The sequence below is a fragment of the Pseudochaenichthys georgianus genome, chromosome 17, assembly GCF_902827115.2.
Source record: "Pseudochaenichthys georgianus chromosome 17, fPseGeo1.2, whole genome shotgun sequence".
Taxonomy (NCBI): Eukaryota; Metazoa; Chordata; class Actinopteri; order Perciformes; family Channichthyidae; genus Pseudochaenichthys; species Pseudochaenichthys georgianus.
Window position 1 is genome coordinate 37,745,432 of NC_047519.1, and position 21,444 is coordinate 37,766,875.

A 21,444-nucleotide genomic window follows, 5' to 3' on the forward strand; every position below is an offset into this window, starting at 1 on the left:
GCGTAGGTGAAGAGAGGCTCCGGCAGCTCTCTGAAGTACATCTGTAACGCTCCAGTGATCACATGGAAGTCCTCCCACTTGGAGTCGGACAGGTTCACCTTTGATATATCTATTTTAGTGCCATGCAGGTTGAAACTGTCACAGAAGAAAAGTGTTGAACTTTCCAAAGAATTTCTATTTATTGTCTATTTGGCAGAAGTATTATCAGCTAAATGTACTCAGGTATCAAAAGTACTCTTTTATATAAGAGTTGTATTTATTACACAATATTATAAAATCTTGTTTTCATCATGAGAAATTACATGAATTTGTATAAAAAGCAACTACTTTTGTCAAATAAATGAAGTGCATTAAAAGCCTCTGAAATGTATTGAAATACAGTGAAAAGTAGATTTGCTCCAGTACATTTTTGAGGTACTTTGTAATTCTACCCCACTACATTTCTTTAATACCTTTAGTTCATATGCAGATTTGTATTAATGATGTGGAAGTAGAAGTACCAGAATTATACCTAAGTAGGCTACATTACTTGAGTAAATGTACTAAGTTACTTTCACCATTGTTAACTATGCAACTTTCCTTTTTAGAGAATGGGCTTCCACAAGTATACACATTTAAATATAGTGAAATACTCACCACAGAAAGCCAGTAGTTTCATGGAGGAAGGCAGTAGAAGTTAGACTAGAAAATGCAGAAAATGCTGAATATTGTAACCGTTGAATGGCGACTGCGTTTAGCTACAAACTGCTGAACCTAGCGGAGAAATGTGGAAAAGTGAAATGATTTGAATGAAAATTGTTAAATGTTATGGCACCTTGGACATTATACAAGAAGAACATCCTTTTTTATTTTTGAAAGGCAAACCTTTATTAATATCCAAACATTTAATTTGATCACACATCCCATCAGTAAAGTCTGTTCAATGATTTCATGATCAGTTTCACTTCATCCACACCATCAGAATCTCAGCTATTTCAAACAGAATCAGAAACGATTTACTTGCTGATTATTATCATGATAATTAATGTTCTATAAAACATCAGAGTACCCACTTTCTATTTGGATAACAACAATAACAACAACAACAACAATAACAACAACAACAACAACAACAACAACAATTAGTCTGCAGAGAAATAACTGCAATATTATACAATGTATTTCCCAAACAAAGACTCTAAGCTATTGACAGGAGAATAATAATTGATTGACTTATTGATTATGATCATGACGGTAAGTAATATAATTTTAAATAAACATTTAATGATGAAATAAGTGTTATAACCATCTGGGGAACTAATTTGTTACTTAATTTGGGCAACAATAATATATAATCTGTCAAAATAATACATGTTATAAATGTCTCTATTGTTGAGAAAGTGGCCAGAATAAAATATCTACAATGAGAGAAGCTCTGGTGCTTTCTCTCTGAAGACTCAAGCTTTACAAGAGAAACAACAACATACAAATACATCAATATCGATATTCAACAAGTATTTAGAGCAAAGTCTACATTTCCATGCAGAGAAATATGAGTTGAGGTTAACAGCAACCCTCCTGAGCAGTGACAGCCTCCACGGCTACACAGACACAGGAAGGAGCGCTGCCTGAAGAAACTCCAGCATCTACAGAACAACTCGTGAGAAGACGTTAAAGCACATCCCATCATGTTTGATTGACAGCTGATCTCTGTGCAGTGAAGACATGAACACTCAGCTCTCAGCAACAATGATGGACACAATGAGTTTAAGAAGTAGAAGAGTTCCTCAAATGACTTCAGGCTATTTCAGTTTACAAAACTCAGCTGAGTCTCCATAATCATAAAGCAAAACTCCAGCATGAAGCGGCTGAGTGAATGAGGTCTGGACTCTGTGGAGGAGAGTCATGGTTTCAGAGACGCTGTAGAAGGACAGAACACCTGCTCTGTGATCCAGGTACACTCCTACTCTGGAGGACAGAGGACCTGAGATGGGAGTGTTGATATTGTTGTGACGAAATGAATATCTGTTTTGGAAACACTCTAAGGACCAAGATTTGTCATTGTTTCCAAAGAAAGATTCACCCCCTGCTCTGCTGATATTCTTGTATGCGACTGCTACATGAACTCCTCTCCCTCTCCGCTCCACCTCCCAGTAACAACGTCCAGTCAGACTCTCTGTACTCAGGACCTGAGGCCAATAAGTGAATCTGTCTGGGTGACTAGAATAAGACTGATGTTGTTTCATGAATGTTGCTCTTCTGCCCCCCTCAGATAATAACAGCTGTGTGTTTGCTGTGTTTGGATCCAGAGTGATCTCCTGTGAGTATCTGAAGAACCCAGCTCTGGAGGCGGGCTCTGCTGCTGGCAGTAAAACATCCACTTCAGTCGGTGAGACGTTTGTCCATTCCTCTCTCAGGACGTCCTGTAGTTTGTCTCTGACTGCTGACAGGGCCGCCGTCACGTCCTCAAAGTAGCTCAGAGGACGGATGTTGATGCTGGAGGAGTGTGTAGCTTCACTGAGGGCTGGCAGTGAGGGGTAGCTGTGCAGAAACTGGTTGTGATCCTCTGTGTGAGACAGCAGCTTCAGATCAGCGTCTCTCCTCTTCAGCTCTGAGATCTCCTGCTTCAGCTTCTCCTGGAGCTCTCTGACTCGACTCACTTCTCTCTTCTGCTGGGATCTGACCTTCTGCTTCACATCAGAGCTTCTCTTCTCCATGAGACGGATCAGCTCAGTGAACGTCTTCTCACTGTCCTCCACTGCTTTATCAGCAGAGCCATTGATGGCCTTCACCTCCTGCTGAAGCCGCTTCACCTCCTTCTCTCCGTCCTGGATTCTCTGCTGGATGTTTTCTCGACTCCCCTCCAGCTCTCTCTGCCTCCTCTCTGCTGCAGCTGACACCGTGTCGTGGCCTTTGTGTTCGTCCACAGAGCACAGATAACAGATACTCTGCTGATCAGTGCGGCAGAACATCTTCATAACCTCGTCGTGACGAGAGCAGATGTTCTCCTGGAGCTTCTTGGAGGGCTCCACCAGCTTGTGTTTCTTTAATGGAGCTACGTCATAATGACGCTGGAGGTGTTTGTCACAATAAGAGGCCAGACACACGAGGCAGGACTTACGGGCTCTCAGTTTTCTCCCAGTGCAGACATCACAGGCCACGTCTTCAGCTCCAGCATAGCAGAGATCAGCAGGAGCAGCTTGGAGTCCAGTCTTCTTCAGCTCCTCCACTAAAGCTGCTAACATGGTGTTTTTCAGCAGGACAGGCCTCGGTGTGAAGCTCTGCCTGCACTGAGGGCAGCTGTGGATCTCCTTCTCATCCTCTCCGTCCCAGTGGGCTTTAATACACTTCATGCAGTAGCTATGTCCACAGGTAGTCGTCACCGGGTCCTTCAGTAGATCCAGACAGATCGAACAAGAGAAGGTTTCCCGGTCCAGCTGAACTCCTTTCTGCGCCATTTCTCCTCTCAGTGGCAGAGAGTGTCTGAGTTTCACTCTCTGAAACCTGAAACTATGAGAGCTGTGATCTGAACAGGATGTGTGTGTGCAGTGAATGTAGCCTATCAGCTCTTGTACTTTACCCACGTGTTGGTTCCACCCATCCTCCTCAGTGTGGATCTAAAGGGGAGGAACCAGGAAACGCAGAGTGGAGCTGGCTGTGTCTGAGAGCAGGAGGAAGAGGGAGGGCTCATCAAACTCTGACTCATTCCAGGAGAAGGAGCAGACACTCTGAACTGTTTCCTCATTTACAAACGGAGCCTCGCTCACAACCTGCTCTACATTTGAAGAGAGCTTTTAGTTGTAAAATAAGTGGGTAAACTTACAAATTCTGCAGGGGATCAAATACTTATTTCCTCTACTGTACATGTATAGCCTCAATGTACTGAAATAGCTGATTGATTTAATAGTTGAATGTACAGTAAGTACATACAACAGTAGTTGTATTAGAAGTAGTAGTAGTAGTAGTTGGAGTAGTAGAACTAGAAAATGCATTTCCTGCTGAAAATGAGTGCAAATGCTGTAAACTGTGAACATTTGTTGCTGAATTTAGTTGAAAATGCAGAAAAAGCTGAATATGTTATTAGTTGAATGGGAGCTGCTTTTAGCTACAGAGACCAAGTCAGTGTGTTGCTGAACTTAGCGGAGAAATGCAGAAAAGTGAAATTATTTGAATCAGAATTGTTACAGCTCAAATGCATTGCAATGACTTTGAAAGTGAAATGTTAAACTGGAAGAGTAGGAAAAATAGTGAAGAAGCTTAATATTTAAAAGAAAAGGTTTAAAAAAGGTATAAACAACTAAATGTATAGCCTCAATGTCCTGAAATAGCTGAATAAGTTAATAGTTGAATGGTTTCTGCAGCTGAAAGTAGGCTGAAGGAGTTAGATATCAGATGTACGTAGTAGTGAATGAATGTGTAAGAGAAAAGAAAGTAAAAACGCTTTGAAAAGCAGCAGAATATTTTAACTGCAAACTTTTGAACTAACTTGATGGCGAGTGATCTGTCGCCATGACAACGGCATTTGATGAAACCCCATAATACGCTTAGATGTGTTGATGGCTGCATCGTTACCAAACCTGTGAAGTTTTGGGCCGTTTGGAGCATTTTCACTGAAGTTATGAGAAAACCGTGTTTCATGGTGAGCATTGTGTTGCTATGGCAACGGCATTTGAAGAAATCTCAAAATTGTCACGTAGATGTCTTCACGGCTGGACTGTTAGCACACATGTGAAGTTTGAGCACTTTTTGACCATCTTCATAGGAGTTATAGCAATTTCGCGTTTTATGGCGAGGGATGTGTTGCCATGGCAACAGCTTTTGAGGAAAACTCACTATTGGCACATAGACATGTTGAGGGCTGGACCATTGACTGAAATCTGGTGCTGTTTTGACCCTTTTCATAGGCATTACGACAACATCGTGTTTTTTGGCGAAGGATGCGTTTCCATGGAAACGGCATATGGTGAGATGTCAGATTTGACGTAGAGCTGTTGGCCAGTGATATACAAGTGAAGATTGGAGGACGATCGGACCGTGTCAATTGGAGTTACAGCGACATTGTGTTTTATGGCGAGGGCACAGCATTCACACTAATAACGGTTAGCAGCCGTTAGCTACCAACTGTTAGCTACCAACGGTTAGCAGCCGTTAGCTACCAACAGTTAGCAGCCGTTAGCTACGATGCTACTCCGACACTTATCCATTATGTTGAAACGAATAAATACCCAATGTAAACAAATCCACGTAGGTTGGTCTACGGTTCCGTATACTCGTTATATTACAAATATCAGTTCATATTTTGGCAAACTTCGCCTAAATAGTCTGGCTTTCAAACTGGCTCCCGTGGTAACCCAGTAAGATTAACACTGGCACATTAGCAGCTAAAGATAACCGTTGAAGCAACACAGAAACATGATCTTTTGCAATTCGTTTACACTGGGAGACATGTCCGATGTATTCTTGTGTTCTTATTCAAGTGGTTTCGTCTTTTACTCTTTCTTGTTTCTAAACTCGGGAGAAAAACTGAAACACTTCTTAAAAAACCTCCACTTGATGAGTTGAAAGAAATGACAGGCTTTGTGGCTCAGCAATGTTTAAAATCCCTTTTTGGAAGTGCCCATACTGTAGACCTACTTGTATATTGGAAGTATAAGCACATAAAGTATTCCTAGTTCAAATCCATATTTCTTGCAGCCCGAGGATCTCTGCATGGACCCATCTTGCTGACATCTCAGATCTGTCTTTATTGTAACACAACATGTAAAGCCATAAGAAGTTGTCATGGCACACAAAGCCCCTGAAAGATATGGTCTGTTCTTTGCATCACGATATATTCTTCACATTTATGACACAAATATCACTAGATACTGGGGGACGTTTCTGACAGTTGTCTGACATTACTGACAGATGAATACAATTTAGGAAAAATGTCAAGTAAATCTAATATATTGAATGGGAAGTCAGATATGAGATATATAGTGTAATTTATCAAATATGAAGTCAAGGTGTTACTGAGACTTTTGACCTACTGACTCACACTGCAGTCACATTGTAATTTATGTCAATTATAAAAACTAAAACATATCTATAAACATCTGCTTTCTAAATCAATCGTGAAAGGAGAAGTTGTAAAGGTTTGACCTATATTGTATGTTGTGTCTTGTCCCTTATGTTTTTATTTATTGTGAGCTATAAAGGATTAAATACAGGAGAAGCATGCAGATATTTGAACACGCAGGATCCTCAGACAAGTCACCTCCTTGATCCTCATGCTGAAATACTTAGAGCTTATGTAACGCAGATGTAAATGTTTGCATAAGTAAAAGAACAACACATATCTCCTTTGGAAATATCTCTTATCAGAGGTCTTTATTCCAGTTCGGTAAAGCCAACAGTTACTCTCCAAAGTTACATTCAAACAATCTTTCATTTACCTGAACCTCAGGTAGACTCCACGTCCCCAGCTCAGAACTGTATCCTCTGCTGGTCTCACAACGATCACAACAATAGTGATTTCTCCCTCTCATCATATTCTTTAACATTCCAAGCATACATATTTATATTCACTATTTGTACAATATATTGTCATCGAGTCCATTCATCCGTCCACCCCCCCCTCGTCCACATGCACACACACACTGTACAGATGTATCAATGGAGTCATGGTTCAGAGACGGTCGGCCTTAACATTTAATATCCACGAGTCGAGGAAAGACACAGCTGAGTACCGTTTGTTTGTTTTTCAAGTTCTGGCTGCTGCGAGGTGATTTGTTCATCAAGCCGAATGGAGAAGGCGGCGTGCAGATATATTACAGAGTGAAAGCCTCTCGTGTGTTCAGAGGACCCGGGTCCAGTGTTTCAGGAACACGGGAGGAAGAACAAAGAGAGAGATGGAAAGAGGCAGCAGGGGAACGTTTAAAGGAAGGACAATTATTCACCATGTTATCTTGGACTCTTCATTAAGAGCTTACTATTTAAAGCACTTCCACGTGACTAGTCTCACGGAGGGTCAAATAATGCTCAAAAGTGAAACTTTGAAGTCTTTTATAATGTAAGGTTTTATAAAAAATTGGAATTAATAGCATGTGACGGGATGATTGAGCTTTACTGCACAAAATGTGAGCTTTTAAATAAAGGGTTTAAAATACGTCAATTCATCAAACAGTTTTTTGAATTCTTCTTACCGTAGAGGGATACAAGAAAAACGACATCTTCAAAAATATAAGAAAACACAAGTCGAGTAATTTGATATACAAGTGGTCATTTTGATGGTGAAGCATTCCTGCTCAAATAAAAGGAAAGACGAAGGGAGAACTGAACGGAAAGGGCAGTACATGTTCATATCACTCCTAAATAAAAGCGTCCCATCCCTTCTTCTCCACGTTGCTTCTCTGAGTGTCTGAACGTCTAAAGCCAAGCACAGCTGTTCCTTCTCTTGGTTCCCCAGTGAGGTTCTTACAGGAGTGGTGACAGGTTACACAATACAGTCCAGTCTCCAACCTCCAATACTGACGCCTCCTTCTTGCTTCCAGCCAACTGATGCTTTGGTCTCTGCAGCAGACGAGGCGCTTATGGCCCTGTATTAGGAATCCAGTGTCGGACATTTGGACGCCATCTATTGCAGCAAAGTGGCACAGACGCAGCTGCAGGAGAACATGAGATACTGAAAAGTGCAGACCTGTTTCTTGGTCGCTAGTTCGATACATCTATGGTTTGGTTTATGACACATTTGCGTAGCTTTGGTCCGGAGGTTGTACGAGAGGAGAAAGCCAAAGTTCAAGAGATTTAATATATTATTTTAGTGCCATGCAGGTTGAGACTGCCACAGAAGAAAAGTGTTGAACTTTCCAAAGACTTATTAGTTGGGTGGGTAGAAGGGGGTATCATGCACCCCCCTGAAATATACTTTTAATCAGATTTTCTAGATTGAAAAAATCATTCACACCGCCAGCAGAGAATGACACAGTATATGCAACTGAGATGCAAGTGTACTACAGCTGGCTCTTTATCAGGTACATCGGAAGCAATGGACAGCAGCCTGTGCCTGGACTTGGGGGCTTCACCTCTGCAACTGGTACTCCTCCACTCAGAAAATCAACAGTGGACTACTTCACGCCCATCCATCAACCAATCACTGACAATACAGTTGTTCGTGAGCTACTGAAGCGTTCTGAGCTAGCCACTGATCAGGTGGATCAGAGGTGGGTCCTGAATACATTTGATCTTGGTGTCTGTATGAAAGCCCTACTCATCATCTGGTGTTGGCCAGATACATTTGTCCGTCATGTGGTTATGATTGGACCCTTTCTTTACATTCTGGCGGACACCACCCCAAAGGATCTGCCATACCCTGGATGCCCTGTTCATCCAGGATGGCATGGCTCTGCTCCATGTCCTCACCAACCTTCCTCCAACCTGTGGGGAGATATGCCTACAAGTGCTTGATCAGATGATGGCCAAAAAGCACGTTTTGTTCTCGACTGACAGTTACCATCCAGGATCTATCAAATCACAGGAGAGCTTGAGACGTGGCAGTTCAGAGAAGATCATTTTGGCTGGACCAGCAACCAGGAAGCCATATGACTTTACATTACATTGCATTTAGCTGACGCTTTTATCCAAAGCGACTTACAATAAGTACATTCGACCAGGAAGACACAACCTTGAGGAAAACAGAATCATATAAGAACATCAGGTTTCAAAGAGCCAATCATTTCAAGTGCTGCTCAACTGGCTAAGCCAGTCCTTTATTAGTATATAAGTGCTCTGTTAGCAGTTCTTTGTTAGTCATTCTATCGCTCGAAGTGGAGTCGAAAGAGATGAGTTTTCAGTCTGCGCCGGAAGGTGTGTAAGCTTTCTGCGGTCCTGATTTCAATGGGGAGCTCATTCCACCATTTTGGAGCCAGGATAGCAAACCCACGTGTTTTTGCTGATGGGAACTTGGGTCCCCCTCGCAGCGAGCCGTTTGGCTGATGCAGAACGTAGAGCACGTGCTGGGGTGTACGGTTTAACCATGTCCTGGATGTAGGAAGGGCCAGATCCATTCGCAGCATGGTACGCAAGTACCAGTGTCTTGAAGTGGATTCTAGCAGTTACCGGAAGCCAGTGGAGGGAGCGGAGGAGCGGCGTGGTGTGGGAAAATGTTGGAAGGTTGAACACCAGACGAGCCGCTGCATTCTGGATGAGCTGCAGAGGTCGGATGGCACATGCAGGTAGACCAGCCAGGAGGGAGTTGCAGTAGTCTAGGCGTGAGGTGACGAGAGCCTGGACCAGAACCTGCGTCGATTTCTGGGTCAGCTGTGGGCGCATCCTCCTGATGTTGAAAAGCGTGTATCTGCAGCAGCGGGTTGTAGCAGCGATGTTTGCAGTAAAGGACAGGTTGTTATCTAGGATCACACCCAGATTCCTTGCAGTCTGAGTCGGGGAAACAACAGAGGGGCCGATGTTGATAGTTAGGTCAAGAGAGGGACAATCTTTTCCCGGAAGGAAAAGCACTTCAGTTTTGTCAAGGTTGAGTTTGAGATGATGAGCGGACATCCACTGAGAGATGTCAGCTAAACAAGCAGAGATGCGTGCGACGACCTGGGTCTCTGAGCGGGGGAAGGACAGAATTAATTGGGTGTCGTCAGCGTAGCAGTGGTATGAAAAAACATGCGGGCTAATGACAGATCCGAGCGAGTTTGTGTACAGGGAGAAGAGGAGGGGACCAAGAACAGAGCCCTGAGGGACCCCTGTAGTTAATTGACAAGGGTCGGACTCAGACCCTCTCCAAGTAACCCTGTAGGTGCGGTCTTTGAGGTATGAGGTGAGGAGGGAAAGTGCAGAGCCTGAAACTCCAAGTTCTTGGAGAGTGCGAAGGAGGATCTGATGATTCACCGTGTCGAATGCAGCAGACAGGTCCAACAGGATGAGGACAGAGGAGAGGGAGGCTGCTTTAGCAGTGTGCAGTTCCTCAGTGACAGCAATGAGAGCAGTTTCTGTGGAGTGACCTGCCTTGAAACCAGACTGGTGCGGATCCAGAAGGTTGTTCTGATGGAGATAACAGGAGAGTTGTTTAAAGACAGCGCGTTCAAGTGTTTTAGACAAGAACGGGAGGAGAGAGACAGGCCTGTAGTTTATAACATCAGACGGGTTGAGAGTGGGTTTCTTCAGGAGAGGGTTTACTCTCGCCTCCTTGAGACTGTTTGGAAAGTGACCAGAAGTTAGAGAAGTGTTGATGAAATGGGTGAGAAACGGTAGAATATCAGGAGCGATAGTCTGAAGGAGGTTTGAAGGGATAGGGTCCAGAGGACAGGTGGTGGGGCGGGCAGAGGTAATGAGGGTAAGAACCTCACTTGGAGAGAGAGGGGAAAAGGAGGTTAGTGTGCCGGTTGAAGGTGGCTCAGGTGATCCGGCGGTGAGTAGGGGTGAGTCAGAAAAAGAAGAGCGAATGTCGTAAACCTTTTTTTTCAAAGTGGTTAACAAAGTCGCTTGACAGAAGGGAGGAGGGGGAAGGGGCTTTGGGAGGGTCCAAGAGGGTGGAGAAGATGGAAAATAGTTTTTTAGGATTGGAATAGGAAGATTGGATCTTATCTTGAAAGAAAGTGCTTTTTGTCTGAGAGATGGAAGCAGAGAAAGAGGAGAGGAGAGCCTGATAGGTTAGGAGGTCGTCACGGTGTTTGGATTTCTACCATCTCCGACTTCAAGATGTTTCTCACAAATGATGACAACAAAAAGCAACTCTGCCAGCTCCTGCTGCGAGTATGGAGTGATCAACAGGCAGCTTCGAGGCTGGAGAGAACAGAAATGGCAGGGCTGGTCGTGGAAGGGAGAGCCCATCAACTTCTCTCCTCAAATGGCAAGGTAAATTGAAAGCCCATATTAAAAGTGATTGATGGTTTAATTATACTCTAAGTGATTATCTGTGATTTGTGTCTAGTCTCTGTCATTGTTGATCAAAGTGCAATGTCCCATTGTGTATCAGGTTGAGGTACGTGAGCTCCCCACAATCTACAGCAACCAGGAAGAGACTGATACAAGGGTGGTACTCTACCTTCATCATCTACCTTCATCATGCTGCTACCCTTGGGTACAAGAATGCTGTAGTCTGAACACCTGACACAGATATCTTTGTGATTCTTCTTTACCACGCTCATGCCATCAGGCTGACTATATACCTGAATACGGGGTCAGGGAAACATAGACAACTTCTCAACCTCTCTGAGCTCGCAGAATCCCTGGGAGAAGACTACTGTGCCACACTTCTTGGATTCCATGTGTTCAGCGGAGAAGACTGCACCAGTGCCTTCACAGGGAAGGGAAAGGTGGGGCCCTTGAAAAAGCTGGAGAAGAACCCCAAGTTTCACAGGGCGTTCAGTCAACTCGGCGACAACTGGAATGTCAAGCCTGAGGTGATGAAGCAGTTGGAGCAATTCACCTGTCTGATATATGGAGAGAGTTGTGAGTCTTCAGTGGACGTAGTCCGTGCCAAGTTGCTGCGCAAAATGGTGGGGCAGGACGATAAACTCACTGCCAAGTCTAAGGTTGACCTGGCTCGCCTTCCTCCATGCTATGATGCTCTGAAGCCGCACGTCCAACGTGGCTCTGTACAAGCGAGCTGATGAATCAATTTTAGAAAAACCAAACCCCTATGATGAGGAGCAGGGATGGATTAGGACTGATGGAGTGTTGAGACCGGTGTGGTCCTGTCCTGCCAACCTCCCTGGTTGATCTCCTGGACACGACAGAGCGTGAACAGGAAGACGAAGAGGAAGAGGAATTTGACTCTGATGATAGCATTGAAAACGATGATTGAGTATTAATCAGATAGTGGAGAGCCAAACCTTGACTGCTTATCTGGAATGGGAAAGAGTAGTCACATCAATACTTATATTATGATGTTTGACCCTTGCTGTAGGCTAGTACAAAACAAATAAATATTGGTTAAATACACAGCATCTGTCTGGACACCCTGTGTTCACTTACTGTACTGCAATATTGGCATCTCTAAATTTGCATAGCATGCCACAGATACATCTGATCACTTTGGGAATAGTTTTATTGTGATCTTTGACCATCAAAACATGGGCCTAGACACATTATTTGTTCATGTATCTGCAATAATGGCTGAGATAGAGTGAAAAGTGTGAACATTCCGTTGTTGGCAATTGTGACACTAATTTGCATAAAAAATACATGTGGGACATCCAGACAACATTTTAACATAGCTCATCATTTTCTACATACTTTTTACACTTAGGAAACACTGATTATGAGAATATTTCTCTGTCGGTGCAAAATACATCGTTCTTGGTACAAGACTAAAATGCTATTTTATTGTAATGGCGGCACTAATTAGCATAATAGCATGCCACAGACACATGTGATCACTTTAAGAATAGTTTTATTGTGTTCCTTGACCCTCAAAACATGGATCTGGATAACTTATTTGTTCAGTTATCTGCAATAATGGCTGAGATATAGTGAAAGGTGTAAAAAGAGTGAAACTCGATTTTTAGGGTAAATAAACACTAATTTGGGAAAAAAATATACGTGGGACAATTGTTCAACTCTTTAACATAGCTAATCGTTTTCTACACAATTTTTTCAATCTAGAAAATCTGATTAAAAGTATATTTCAGGGGGGTGCATGATACCCCCTTCTACCCACTAGACTATATCTATTTATTGTCTATTGGGCAGAAGTATTATCAGCTAAATGTACTCAGGTATCAAAAGTAAAAGTACTCTTAGTGCAGAATGCCTCTTATGTAAGAGTTGTATTATTATAAAATATGATATTATCCTGTTTGTATCATTAGAAAATACATATGAGTTGTTTAAAGGGGACCTATCATGCAAAATGCACTTTGTGATGTCTTTTATACATGAAGATGTGTCCCCGGTGCGTCATGGAACTCACGCAGAGTCAGAAAATAAAACCCTCTCTCTTTTCCTCCGTACCCACATCTCTAAAAACGGGGCTACAACGGAGCTGATCCAGATTTGCGTCCGATATGACGTAATATCAGAAACAATGCCGACTGTTTTGGACGTACTCTGGTCGGTGTTTACGTTAGCATCGCTAACACTCAGAGCTAACCTGTACTGGAGAGCATGTGTGTGAAGAAGCAGGAAGTAAAAAGGAACTCACCTTGTGGTATAACCGGCAATCAGCTCACTTCCCTCACCTGGTCTCCCAGCCCTTCCCCTCACCTGTTACTCATTCCCTCATCACTCCACAGTATTTATACCACCTCACCATCACTCGTCCTTTGCCAGATTGTCTTGTCGTTTCCGCCAAGCTCTCCAGTGAGTGTTGTGCTCTAGCCTAGATGTTTATCCTGCCCGGGTTTTGATCCCTGCCTGCGTGTTTACGGATCTGGAGTTCCTGCCTGCACCCTGTCTGGTTTTGGTTGCCTGTCTGACGGATTTCCTGGTTTTGACCCTGCCTGTCCCTGACCTGAATAAACTGAACATTGCTATACACTGGTTGTATCTGAGTCGTGCTATTGGGTTCTGATCTGTACCTGTGATCGTGACAGTACAATCTGGCCAACATGAACCCAGCCGACTCAGCGACAGAACCGCCTACGCACGATATCATGTTACAACGCCACGAGCAGCAGCTTACCTTCATGGCTGAAGCAATGCAGAAGATGGCCGCTCGTCACGAATCTCCGTGATCATCTTCAGAACCTTCCTGCTACGGTCCAATGTCCGGAACTAACTCCAGCTTCCGCTGTTCGAATCCAGAGTCCTCTGGCATGGATGCACGCCTACCTCCTCCGGAATGCTACTCTGGAGCCCCAGGTTCGTGCAGACCATTCCTGGTCCAATGTTCCCTCGCCTTCGAGCTTCAGCCTTCCGCCTTCCCAACAGAAAGATCCCGGGTGGCGTATATTGTCTATCTTCTCACGGGCAAAGCTAAAGACTGGGGTACCGCCGAATGGGAGAGACAATCCTCTGCCTGCTTGTCTGTAAGCTTATTCTCCGATGAACTGCGTAAAGTCTTTGATTACGCTACACCCGGAAGAGAGGTCGCTCGGGGACTGTTTAACCTGGCGCAAGGAGGGAGATCTGTGTCCGATTACTCCATCGAGTTTCGTACCATAGCCGCCGAGAGTAACTGGAATGCTTCTTCACTTCTCGATGCCTTCTACAACGGTCTGTCGGATCGCCTTAAAGATGAGCTGGCAGCTAGGGACCTTCCTGCTGATCCGCATTGACTGCCGTCTACGGGAGCGGAGGAGAGAGAGGGTTTTCTCCGTCGCCCCTCAGGCTCCGCCTCTCCCTCAGCGCATACTACTGAACAGGTGAGAGGAGGATTTTCTAACTCTTCTGAACGAATGCAGCTGGGGCGGGACAACTGCTGTCTTTCCTACGGCCAGGAGGGTCATCTTGCCTTCTCTTGTCCTGTAAAAGGCAGGACTCACCAGTCATCCAGAGGGCGCTGGTGAGCCGTATTATGAATTTAGAAATGCCCTCTCGACCCCTAACCCATGCTCAGTTGAGTTGCTTGGAGAAAATGCACACTGTGGCAGTTCTTATTGACTCTGGTGCTGATGCCAGTCTTTTGGACATAACACTGGCCTTTCAGATGGGACTTGGTCGGGAGGTTTTGGAGAAGCCCATCAATGCTACAGCTCTAGATGGTCGTCTTCTCTGCAGAGTGACACACCGTTCAACTCCAGTTCAAATGAGCATGTCAGGTAATCACAGTGAAATACTCTCTTTTCACCTTATCCATGCACCACATCAGCCTGTCATTTTGGGGTTTCCTTGGTTAAGGAGGCATAATCCTAATATCGATTGGGCTTCAGGGACTATTAGAGAGTGGAGTGCTCATTGCTCATGTTGTCTGCTTAAGATCTAGTTCCTCAATTGATTCCAGTCAGCCGATTATCTCTGAGTGGCAAGACCTTTCCGGTGTTCCCAAGGATTACTGGGACCTTAAAGAGGCCTTTAACAAGGTTCGGGCCACCTCACTCCCGCCTCATCGTGCTAATGACTGTCCTATTGAGCTGTTACCTGGTACTTCTCCTCCTAGAGGTCGACTTTTTTCTTTATCGGCTCCTGAAACTAAATCAATGGAGAAGTATATCAATGACTCTTTGGATGCAGGGCTTATCCGGCCTTCATCATCTCCTGCTGGTGCAGGGTTTTTCTTCGTGGGTAAGAAGGATAAGACTCTGCGCCCTTGCATTGACTACAGAGGACTCAATAACATCACTGTCAAGAACAGGTACCCCCTTCCACTTGTTTCCTCTGCATTTGAACTGTTACAAGGCGCTACTATTTTTACCAAGCTGGACCTACGTAACGCGTACCATTTGGTGAGAATCAGGGAGGGGGACGAGTGGAAGACGGGATTTAACACTCCTAGTGGACATTATGAGTATTTAGTCATGCCTTTTGGACTCACCAATGCACCTGCAGTCTTCCAGGGATTGGTGAATGATGTTCTGCGGGATCTTTTCAATATCTGTGTTTTTGTATACCTGGATGACATTTAGATTTTTTCCAAGTCAAAACAGGAGCATGTGGTCCATGTTCGCCTAGTCCTCAAGAGGCTCTTGAAGAACCACCTCTTTGTCAAGGTCGAGAAGAGTGTGTTCCACACCACAGAAGTCCCTTTCCTGGGATTTGTGGTCTCCACCGGAAACATCAAGATGGATCCTGAAAAGACCAAGGCGGTGACTGACTGGCCACGCCCTTCAACACGCAAGGAGCTCCAACGCTTTCTGGGTTTTGCCAACTTCTACCGGAGGTTTATTCGAAACTACAGTTTGGTGGCAGCCCCTCTCACAGCTCTCACCTCTCAGAACATTCCCTTCCGGTGGTCCTCGGTGGCCGAAGGGGATTTTGGTGAGTTAAAGTCACGCTTCACCTCTGCTCCTATTTTGATTTTTCCAGATTCTACTCGGCAGTTTACTGTAGAGGTAGATGCGTCGGACACTGGAGTTAATTTTGGAGTTAAGTTTCCACCAAAATTCTAGTGAATTTTGGTGGTCTTCCTTGGAGAAGGATACCAAGGAATTCATTGCTGCTTGCCTAGTCTGCTCTCAAAATAAGACCTCACGCCAAGCTCCCTCCGGTCTTCTTCATCCCTTGCCTATCCCTCATCGTCCCTGGTCCCACATCTCCTTGGATTTTGCCACCGGACTACCACCCTCAGACGGTAACACAGTCATACTCACAGTCATAGACCGGTTTTCCAAGTCTGCCCTGCTTATTCCATTAACCAAATTACCTACTGCCAAGGAAACGGCTGAAATCATGCTACAACATGTGTTCAGGCTGCATGGTTTCCCCAGTGACGTGGTGTCTGATCGGGGACCACAATTTACTTTTTGTGGTCCCCGAGTTTTGCAGGCTACTGGGAGCCAGTGTCAGTCTCTCGTCCGGATTTCATCCCCAGTCCAATGGTCAAGCAGAGCGAATGAACCAGGAGATGGAGACTGCCTTACGCTGTCTAGCTTCCTCCACTCCCTCCTCCTGGTCGAGGCAGCTTCTATGGGTTGAGTATGCCCACAACACCCTTCCTAGTTCTGCTACTGGTCTTTCTCCATTCCAATGCTCCCACGGATACCAGCCACCCCTTTTCCCGGCACAGGAACGTGAGGCCAGCGTCCCATCTGCACAGGCGTTTGTAAGCCGATGTCGACGCATGTGGTTAAATGTCCTGAAGAGCGTTCATGGGTGCCCGCTCGCAGTATCTTTGACCCATCTCTCATTACTGACTTTCACCAGGCTCATCCCGATCAACCTCGTGGGACGTCAGGAGCCGTCCATAGAGGGGGGGGGGGTTCTGTCACAAGTTAGACACTTCTATTATTGTTTGTTTGGTGGCTCATCTAAACTCTCCTGTCACTTCCCTCACCTGGTCTCCCAGCCCTTCCCCTCACCTGTTACTCACTCCCTCATCACTCCACAGTATTTATACCACCTCACCATCACTCGTCCTTTGCCAGATTGTCTTGTCGTTTCCGCCAAGCTCTCCAGTGAGTGTTGTGCTCTAGCCTAGATGTTTCTCCTGCCCGGTTTTTGATCCCTGCCTGCCTGTTTACGGATCTGGAGTTCCTGCCTGCTCCCTGTCTGGTTTTGGTTGCGTGTCTGACGGATGTCCTGGTTTTGACCCTGCCTGTCCCTGACCTGAATAAACTGAACATTGCTATACACTGGTTGTATCTGAGTCGTGCTATTGGGTTCTGATCTGTACCTGTGATCGTGACAAGTTTAGACAGCAGCTGCCGGGTCCCGCATGAACTCAGCCCCCCTCCTTTTATTAAAGCTTTATACCCCAAATCAGCACTTTAGTAACAGGAAGTGAAATAGAGGATATGAGGCATGGCTAGAATGGGTGATCTGTTTGGTTTTTTGAGCAAAACACTTCATAGACATGTTTTTTATATATTTGTATATATCTGAGACCTCTGCTATTGCCTAACAATAGCACGATAGGTGACCTTTAATGTTGGAATTCGTCAATATGGAGCACATTTTGTAAATTGAGTAAATTAATAGTATATATATATCATATAAACACATTAATTCAACATTTGAGTACATTTTTTAGGTACTTTTACTTTACTTGCGTAAATGTATTGCTTGTACTACATATTAGAGGTCAATTGTGTACTTTTACTGCACTTCATTTCTTTAATACCTTTAGTTCATATGCAGATTTGTATTAATGATGTGGAAGTAGAAGTACCAGAATTATACCTAAGGAGGCTACATTACTTGAGTAAATGTACTAAGTTACTTTCACCATTGTTAACTATGCAACTTTCCTTTTTAGAGAATGGGCTTCCACAAGTATACACATTTAAATATAGTGAAATACTCACCACAGAAAGCCAGTAGTTTCATGGAGGAAGGCAGTAGAAGTTAGACTAGAAAAAGCAGAAAAAGCTGAATATTGTAACCGTTGAATGGCGACTGCGTTTAGCTACAAACTGCTGAACCTAGCGGAGAAATGTGGAAAAGTGAAATGATTTGAATAAAAATTGTTAAATGTTATGGCACCTTGGACATAATACAAGAAGAACATCCTTTTTTATTTTTGAAAGACAAACCTTTACTAATATCCAAACATTTAATTTGATCACACATCCCATCAGTAAAGTCTGTTCAATGATTTCATGATCAGTTTCACTTCATCCACACCATCAGAATCTCAGCTATTTCAAACAGAATCAGAAATGATTTACTTGCTGATTATTATCATGATAATTAATGTTCTATAAAACATCAGAGTACCCACTTTCTATTTGGATAACAACAACAACAACAACAACAACAACAACAACAACCACACCAATTAGTCTGCAGAGAAATAACTGCAATATTATACAATCTATTTCCCAAACAAAGACTCTAAGCTATTGACAGGAGAATAATAATTGATTGACTTATTGATTATGATCATGACGGAAAGTAATATCATTTTAAATAAACATTTAATGATGAAATAAGTGTTATAACCATCTGGGGAACTAATTTGTTACTTAATTTGGGCAACAATAATATATAATCTGTCAAAATAATACATATTATAAATGTCTCTATTGTTGAGAAAGTGGCCAGAATAAAATATCTACAATGAGAGAAGCTCTGGTGCTTTCTCTCTGAAGACTCAAGCTTTACAAGAGAAACAACAACATACAAATACATCAATATCGATATTCAACAAGTATTTAGAGCAAAGTTTACATTTCCATGCAGAGAAATATGAGTTGAGGTTAACAGCAACCCTCCTGAGCAGTGACAGCCTCCACGGCTACACAGACACAGGAAGGAGCGCCGCCTGAAGAAACTCCAGCAACTCCAGCAAGCTCTCAGCAACAATGATGGATGCAATGAGTTTAAGAAGTAGAAGAGTTCCTCAAATGACTTCAGGCTATTTCAGTTTACAAAACTCAGCTGTGGCTCCATTACCATAAATATAAACTCCAGCATGTAGCGGCCGAGTGAATGTGGTCTGGACTCTGTGGAGGAGAGTCATGGTTTCAGAGACGCTGTAGAAGGACAGAACACCTGCTCTGTGATCCAGGTACACTCCTACTCTGGAGGACGGAGGACCTGAGACAGGAGTGTTGATTCTGTTGTGACTAAATGAATAACTGTTTTGGTTACAATATAAGGACCAAGATTTGTCATTGTTTCCAAATAAACTTTCATCCCCTGCTCTGCTGATATTCTTGTATGCGACTGCTACATAAACTCCTCCCCCTCTCCACTCCACCTCCCAGTAACAACGTCCAGTCAGACTCTCTCTACTCAGGACCTGAGCATAATAAGTGAATCTGTCTGGGTGACTAGAATAAGACTGATGTTGTTTCATGAGTGTTGCTTTTCTGCCCCCCTCAGATAATACCAGCAGTGTGTTTGCTGTGTTTGGATCCAGAGTGATCTCCTGTGAATATTCTAAGAACCCAGCTCTGGTGGTGGGCTCTGCTGCTGACAGTAAAACATCCACTTCAGGCGGTGAGACGTTTGTCCATTCCTCTCTCAGGACGTCCTGTAGTTTGTCTCTGACTGCTGACAGGACCGCCGTCACGTCCTCAAAGTAGCTCAGAGGACGGATGTTGGTGCTGGAGGAGTGTGTAGCTTCACTGAGGGCTGGCAGTGAGGGGTAGCTGAGCAGAAACTGGTTGTGGTCCTCTGTGTGAGACAGCAGCTTCAGCTCAGCGTCTCTCCTCTTCAGCTCAGAGATCTCCTGCTCCAGCTTCTCCTGGAGCTCTCTGACTCGACTCACCTCTCTCTTCTGCTGGGATCTGACCTGCTGCTTCACATCAGAGCTTCTCTTCTCCATGAGACGGATCAGCTCAGTGAACGTCTTCTCACTGTCCTCCACTGCTTTGTCAGCAGAGCCATTGACGGCCTTCACCTCCCGCTGAAGCAGCTTCACCTCCTTCTCTCTGTCCTGGATTCTCTGCTGGATGTTGAGTCGACTCCCCTCCAGCTCTCTCTGCCTCTCAGTCCTCTCTGCTGCAGCTGACACCGTGTCGTGGCCTTTGTGTTCGTCCACAGAGCAGAGATAACAGATACGCTGCTGATCAGTGCGGCAGAACATCTTCATAACCTCGTCGTGACGAGAGCAGATGTTCTCCTGGAGCTTCTTGGAGGGCTCCACCAGCTTGTGTTTCTTTAATGGAGCTACGTCATAATGACGCTGGAGGTGTTTGTCACAATAAGAGGCCAGACACACGAGGCAGGACTTACAGGCTCTCAGTTTCCTCCCATTGCAGACATCACAGACCACATCTTCAGCTCCAGCATAGCAGAGATCAGCAGGAGCAGCTTGGAGTCCAGTCTTCTTCAGCTCCTCCACTAAAGCTGCTAACATGGTGTTCTTCAGCAGGACAGGCCTCGGTGTGAAGCTCTGCCTGCACTGAGGGCAGCTGTGGATCTCCTTCTCATCCTCTCCGTCCCAGTGGGCTTTAATACACTTCATGCAGTAGCTATGTCCACAGGTAGTAGTCACCGGATCCTTCAGTAGATCCAGACAGATCGAACAAGAGAAGGTTTCCCGGTCCAGCTGAACTCCTTTCTGCGCCATTTCTCCTCTCAGTGGCAGAGAGTGTCTGAGTTTCACTTCCTGAGAGCTGAAACTATGAGAGCTGTGATCTGAACAGGATGTGAGTGTGCAGTGAATGTGGCCTATCAGCTCTTGTACTTTACCCACGTGTTGGTTCCACCCATCCTCCTCAGTGTGCATCTGAAGGGGAGGAACCAGGAAACACAGAGTGCAGCTGGCTGTGTCTGAGAGCAGGAGGAAGAGGGAGGGCTCATCAAACTCTGACTCATTCCAGGAGGAGGAGCAGACACTCTGAACTGTTTCCTCATTTACAAACGGAGCCTCGCTACAACCTGCTCTACATTTGAAGAGAGCTTTTAGTTGTAAAATAAGTGGGTAAACTTACAAATTCTGCAGGGGATCAAATACTTATTTCCTCTACTGTACATGTATAGCCTCAATGTACTGAAATAGCTCATTGATTTAATAGTTGAATGTACAGTAAGTACATACAACAGTAGTTGTATTAGAAGTAGTAGTAGTAGTTGGAGTAGTAGAACTAGAAAATGCATTTCCTGCTGAAAATGAGTGCAAATGCTGTAAACTGTGAACATTTGTTGCTGAATTTAGTTGAAAATGCAGAAAAAGCTGAACATGTTATTAGTTGAATGGTAGCTGCTTTTAGCTACAGAGACCAAGTCAGTGTGTTGCTGAACTTAGTGGAGAAATGCAGAAAAGTGAAATTATTTGAATCAAAATTGTTACAGCTCAAATGCATTGCAATGACTTTGAAAGTGAAATGTTAAACTGGAAGAGTAGGAAAAATAGTGAAGAAACTTAATATTTAAAAGAAAAGGTTTAAAAAAGGTATAAACAACTAAATGTATATCCTCAATGTCCTGAAATAGCAGAATAAGTTAATAGTTGAAAGGTTTCTGCAGCTGAAAGTAGGCTGAAGGAGT

At 44.2% G+C, this 21,444-nt stretch overlaps 2 protein-coding genes across 2 annotated transcripts; both read right to left on the bottom strand.

Annotated features, from left to right (window-relative positions):
• Nucleotides 1-847: 847 nt before the first annotated feature.
• On the bottom strand, nucleotides 848-3,515 carry LOC117461871 (E3 ubiquitin/ISG15 ligase TRIM25-like). The gene has a single exon (XM_034103865.2). The coding sequence runs from the start codon at nucleotides 3,435-3,437 to the stop codon at nucleotides 1,782-1,784; it is 1,656 nt and encodes a 551-aa protein (XP_033959756.1). The 5' UTR covers nucleotides 3,438-3,515; the 3' UTR covers nucleotides 848-1,781.
• Nucleotides 3,516-18,001: 14,486 nt separating this feature from the next.
• LOC117461870 (tripartite motif-containing protein 16-like) lies at nucleotides 18,002-20,590 on the bottom strand. The gene has a single exon (XM_034103864.2). The coding sequence runs from the start codon at nucleotides 20,522-20,524 to the stop codon at nucleotides 18,863-18,865; it is 1,662 nt and encodes a 553-aa protein (XP_033959755.1). The 5' UTR covers nucleotides 20,525-20,590; the 3' UTR covers nucleotides 18,002-18,862.
• Between the last annotated feature and the right edge of the window lie 854 nt (nucleotides 20,591-21,444).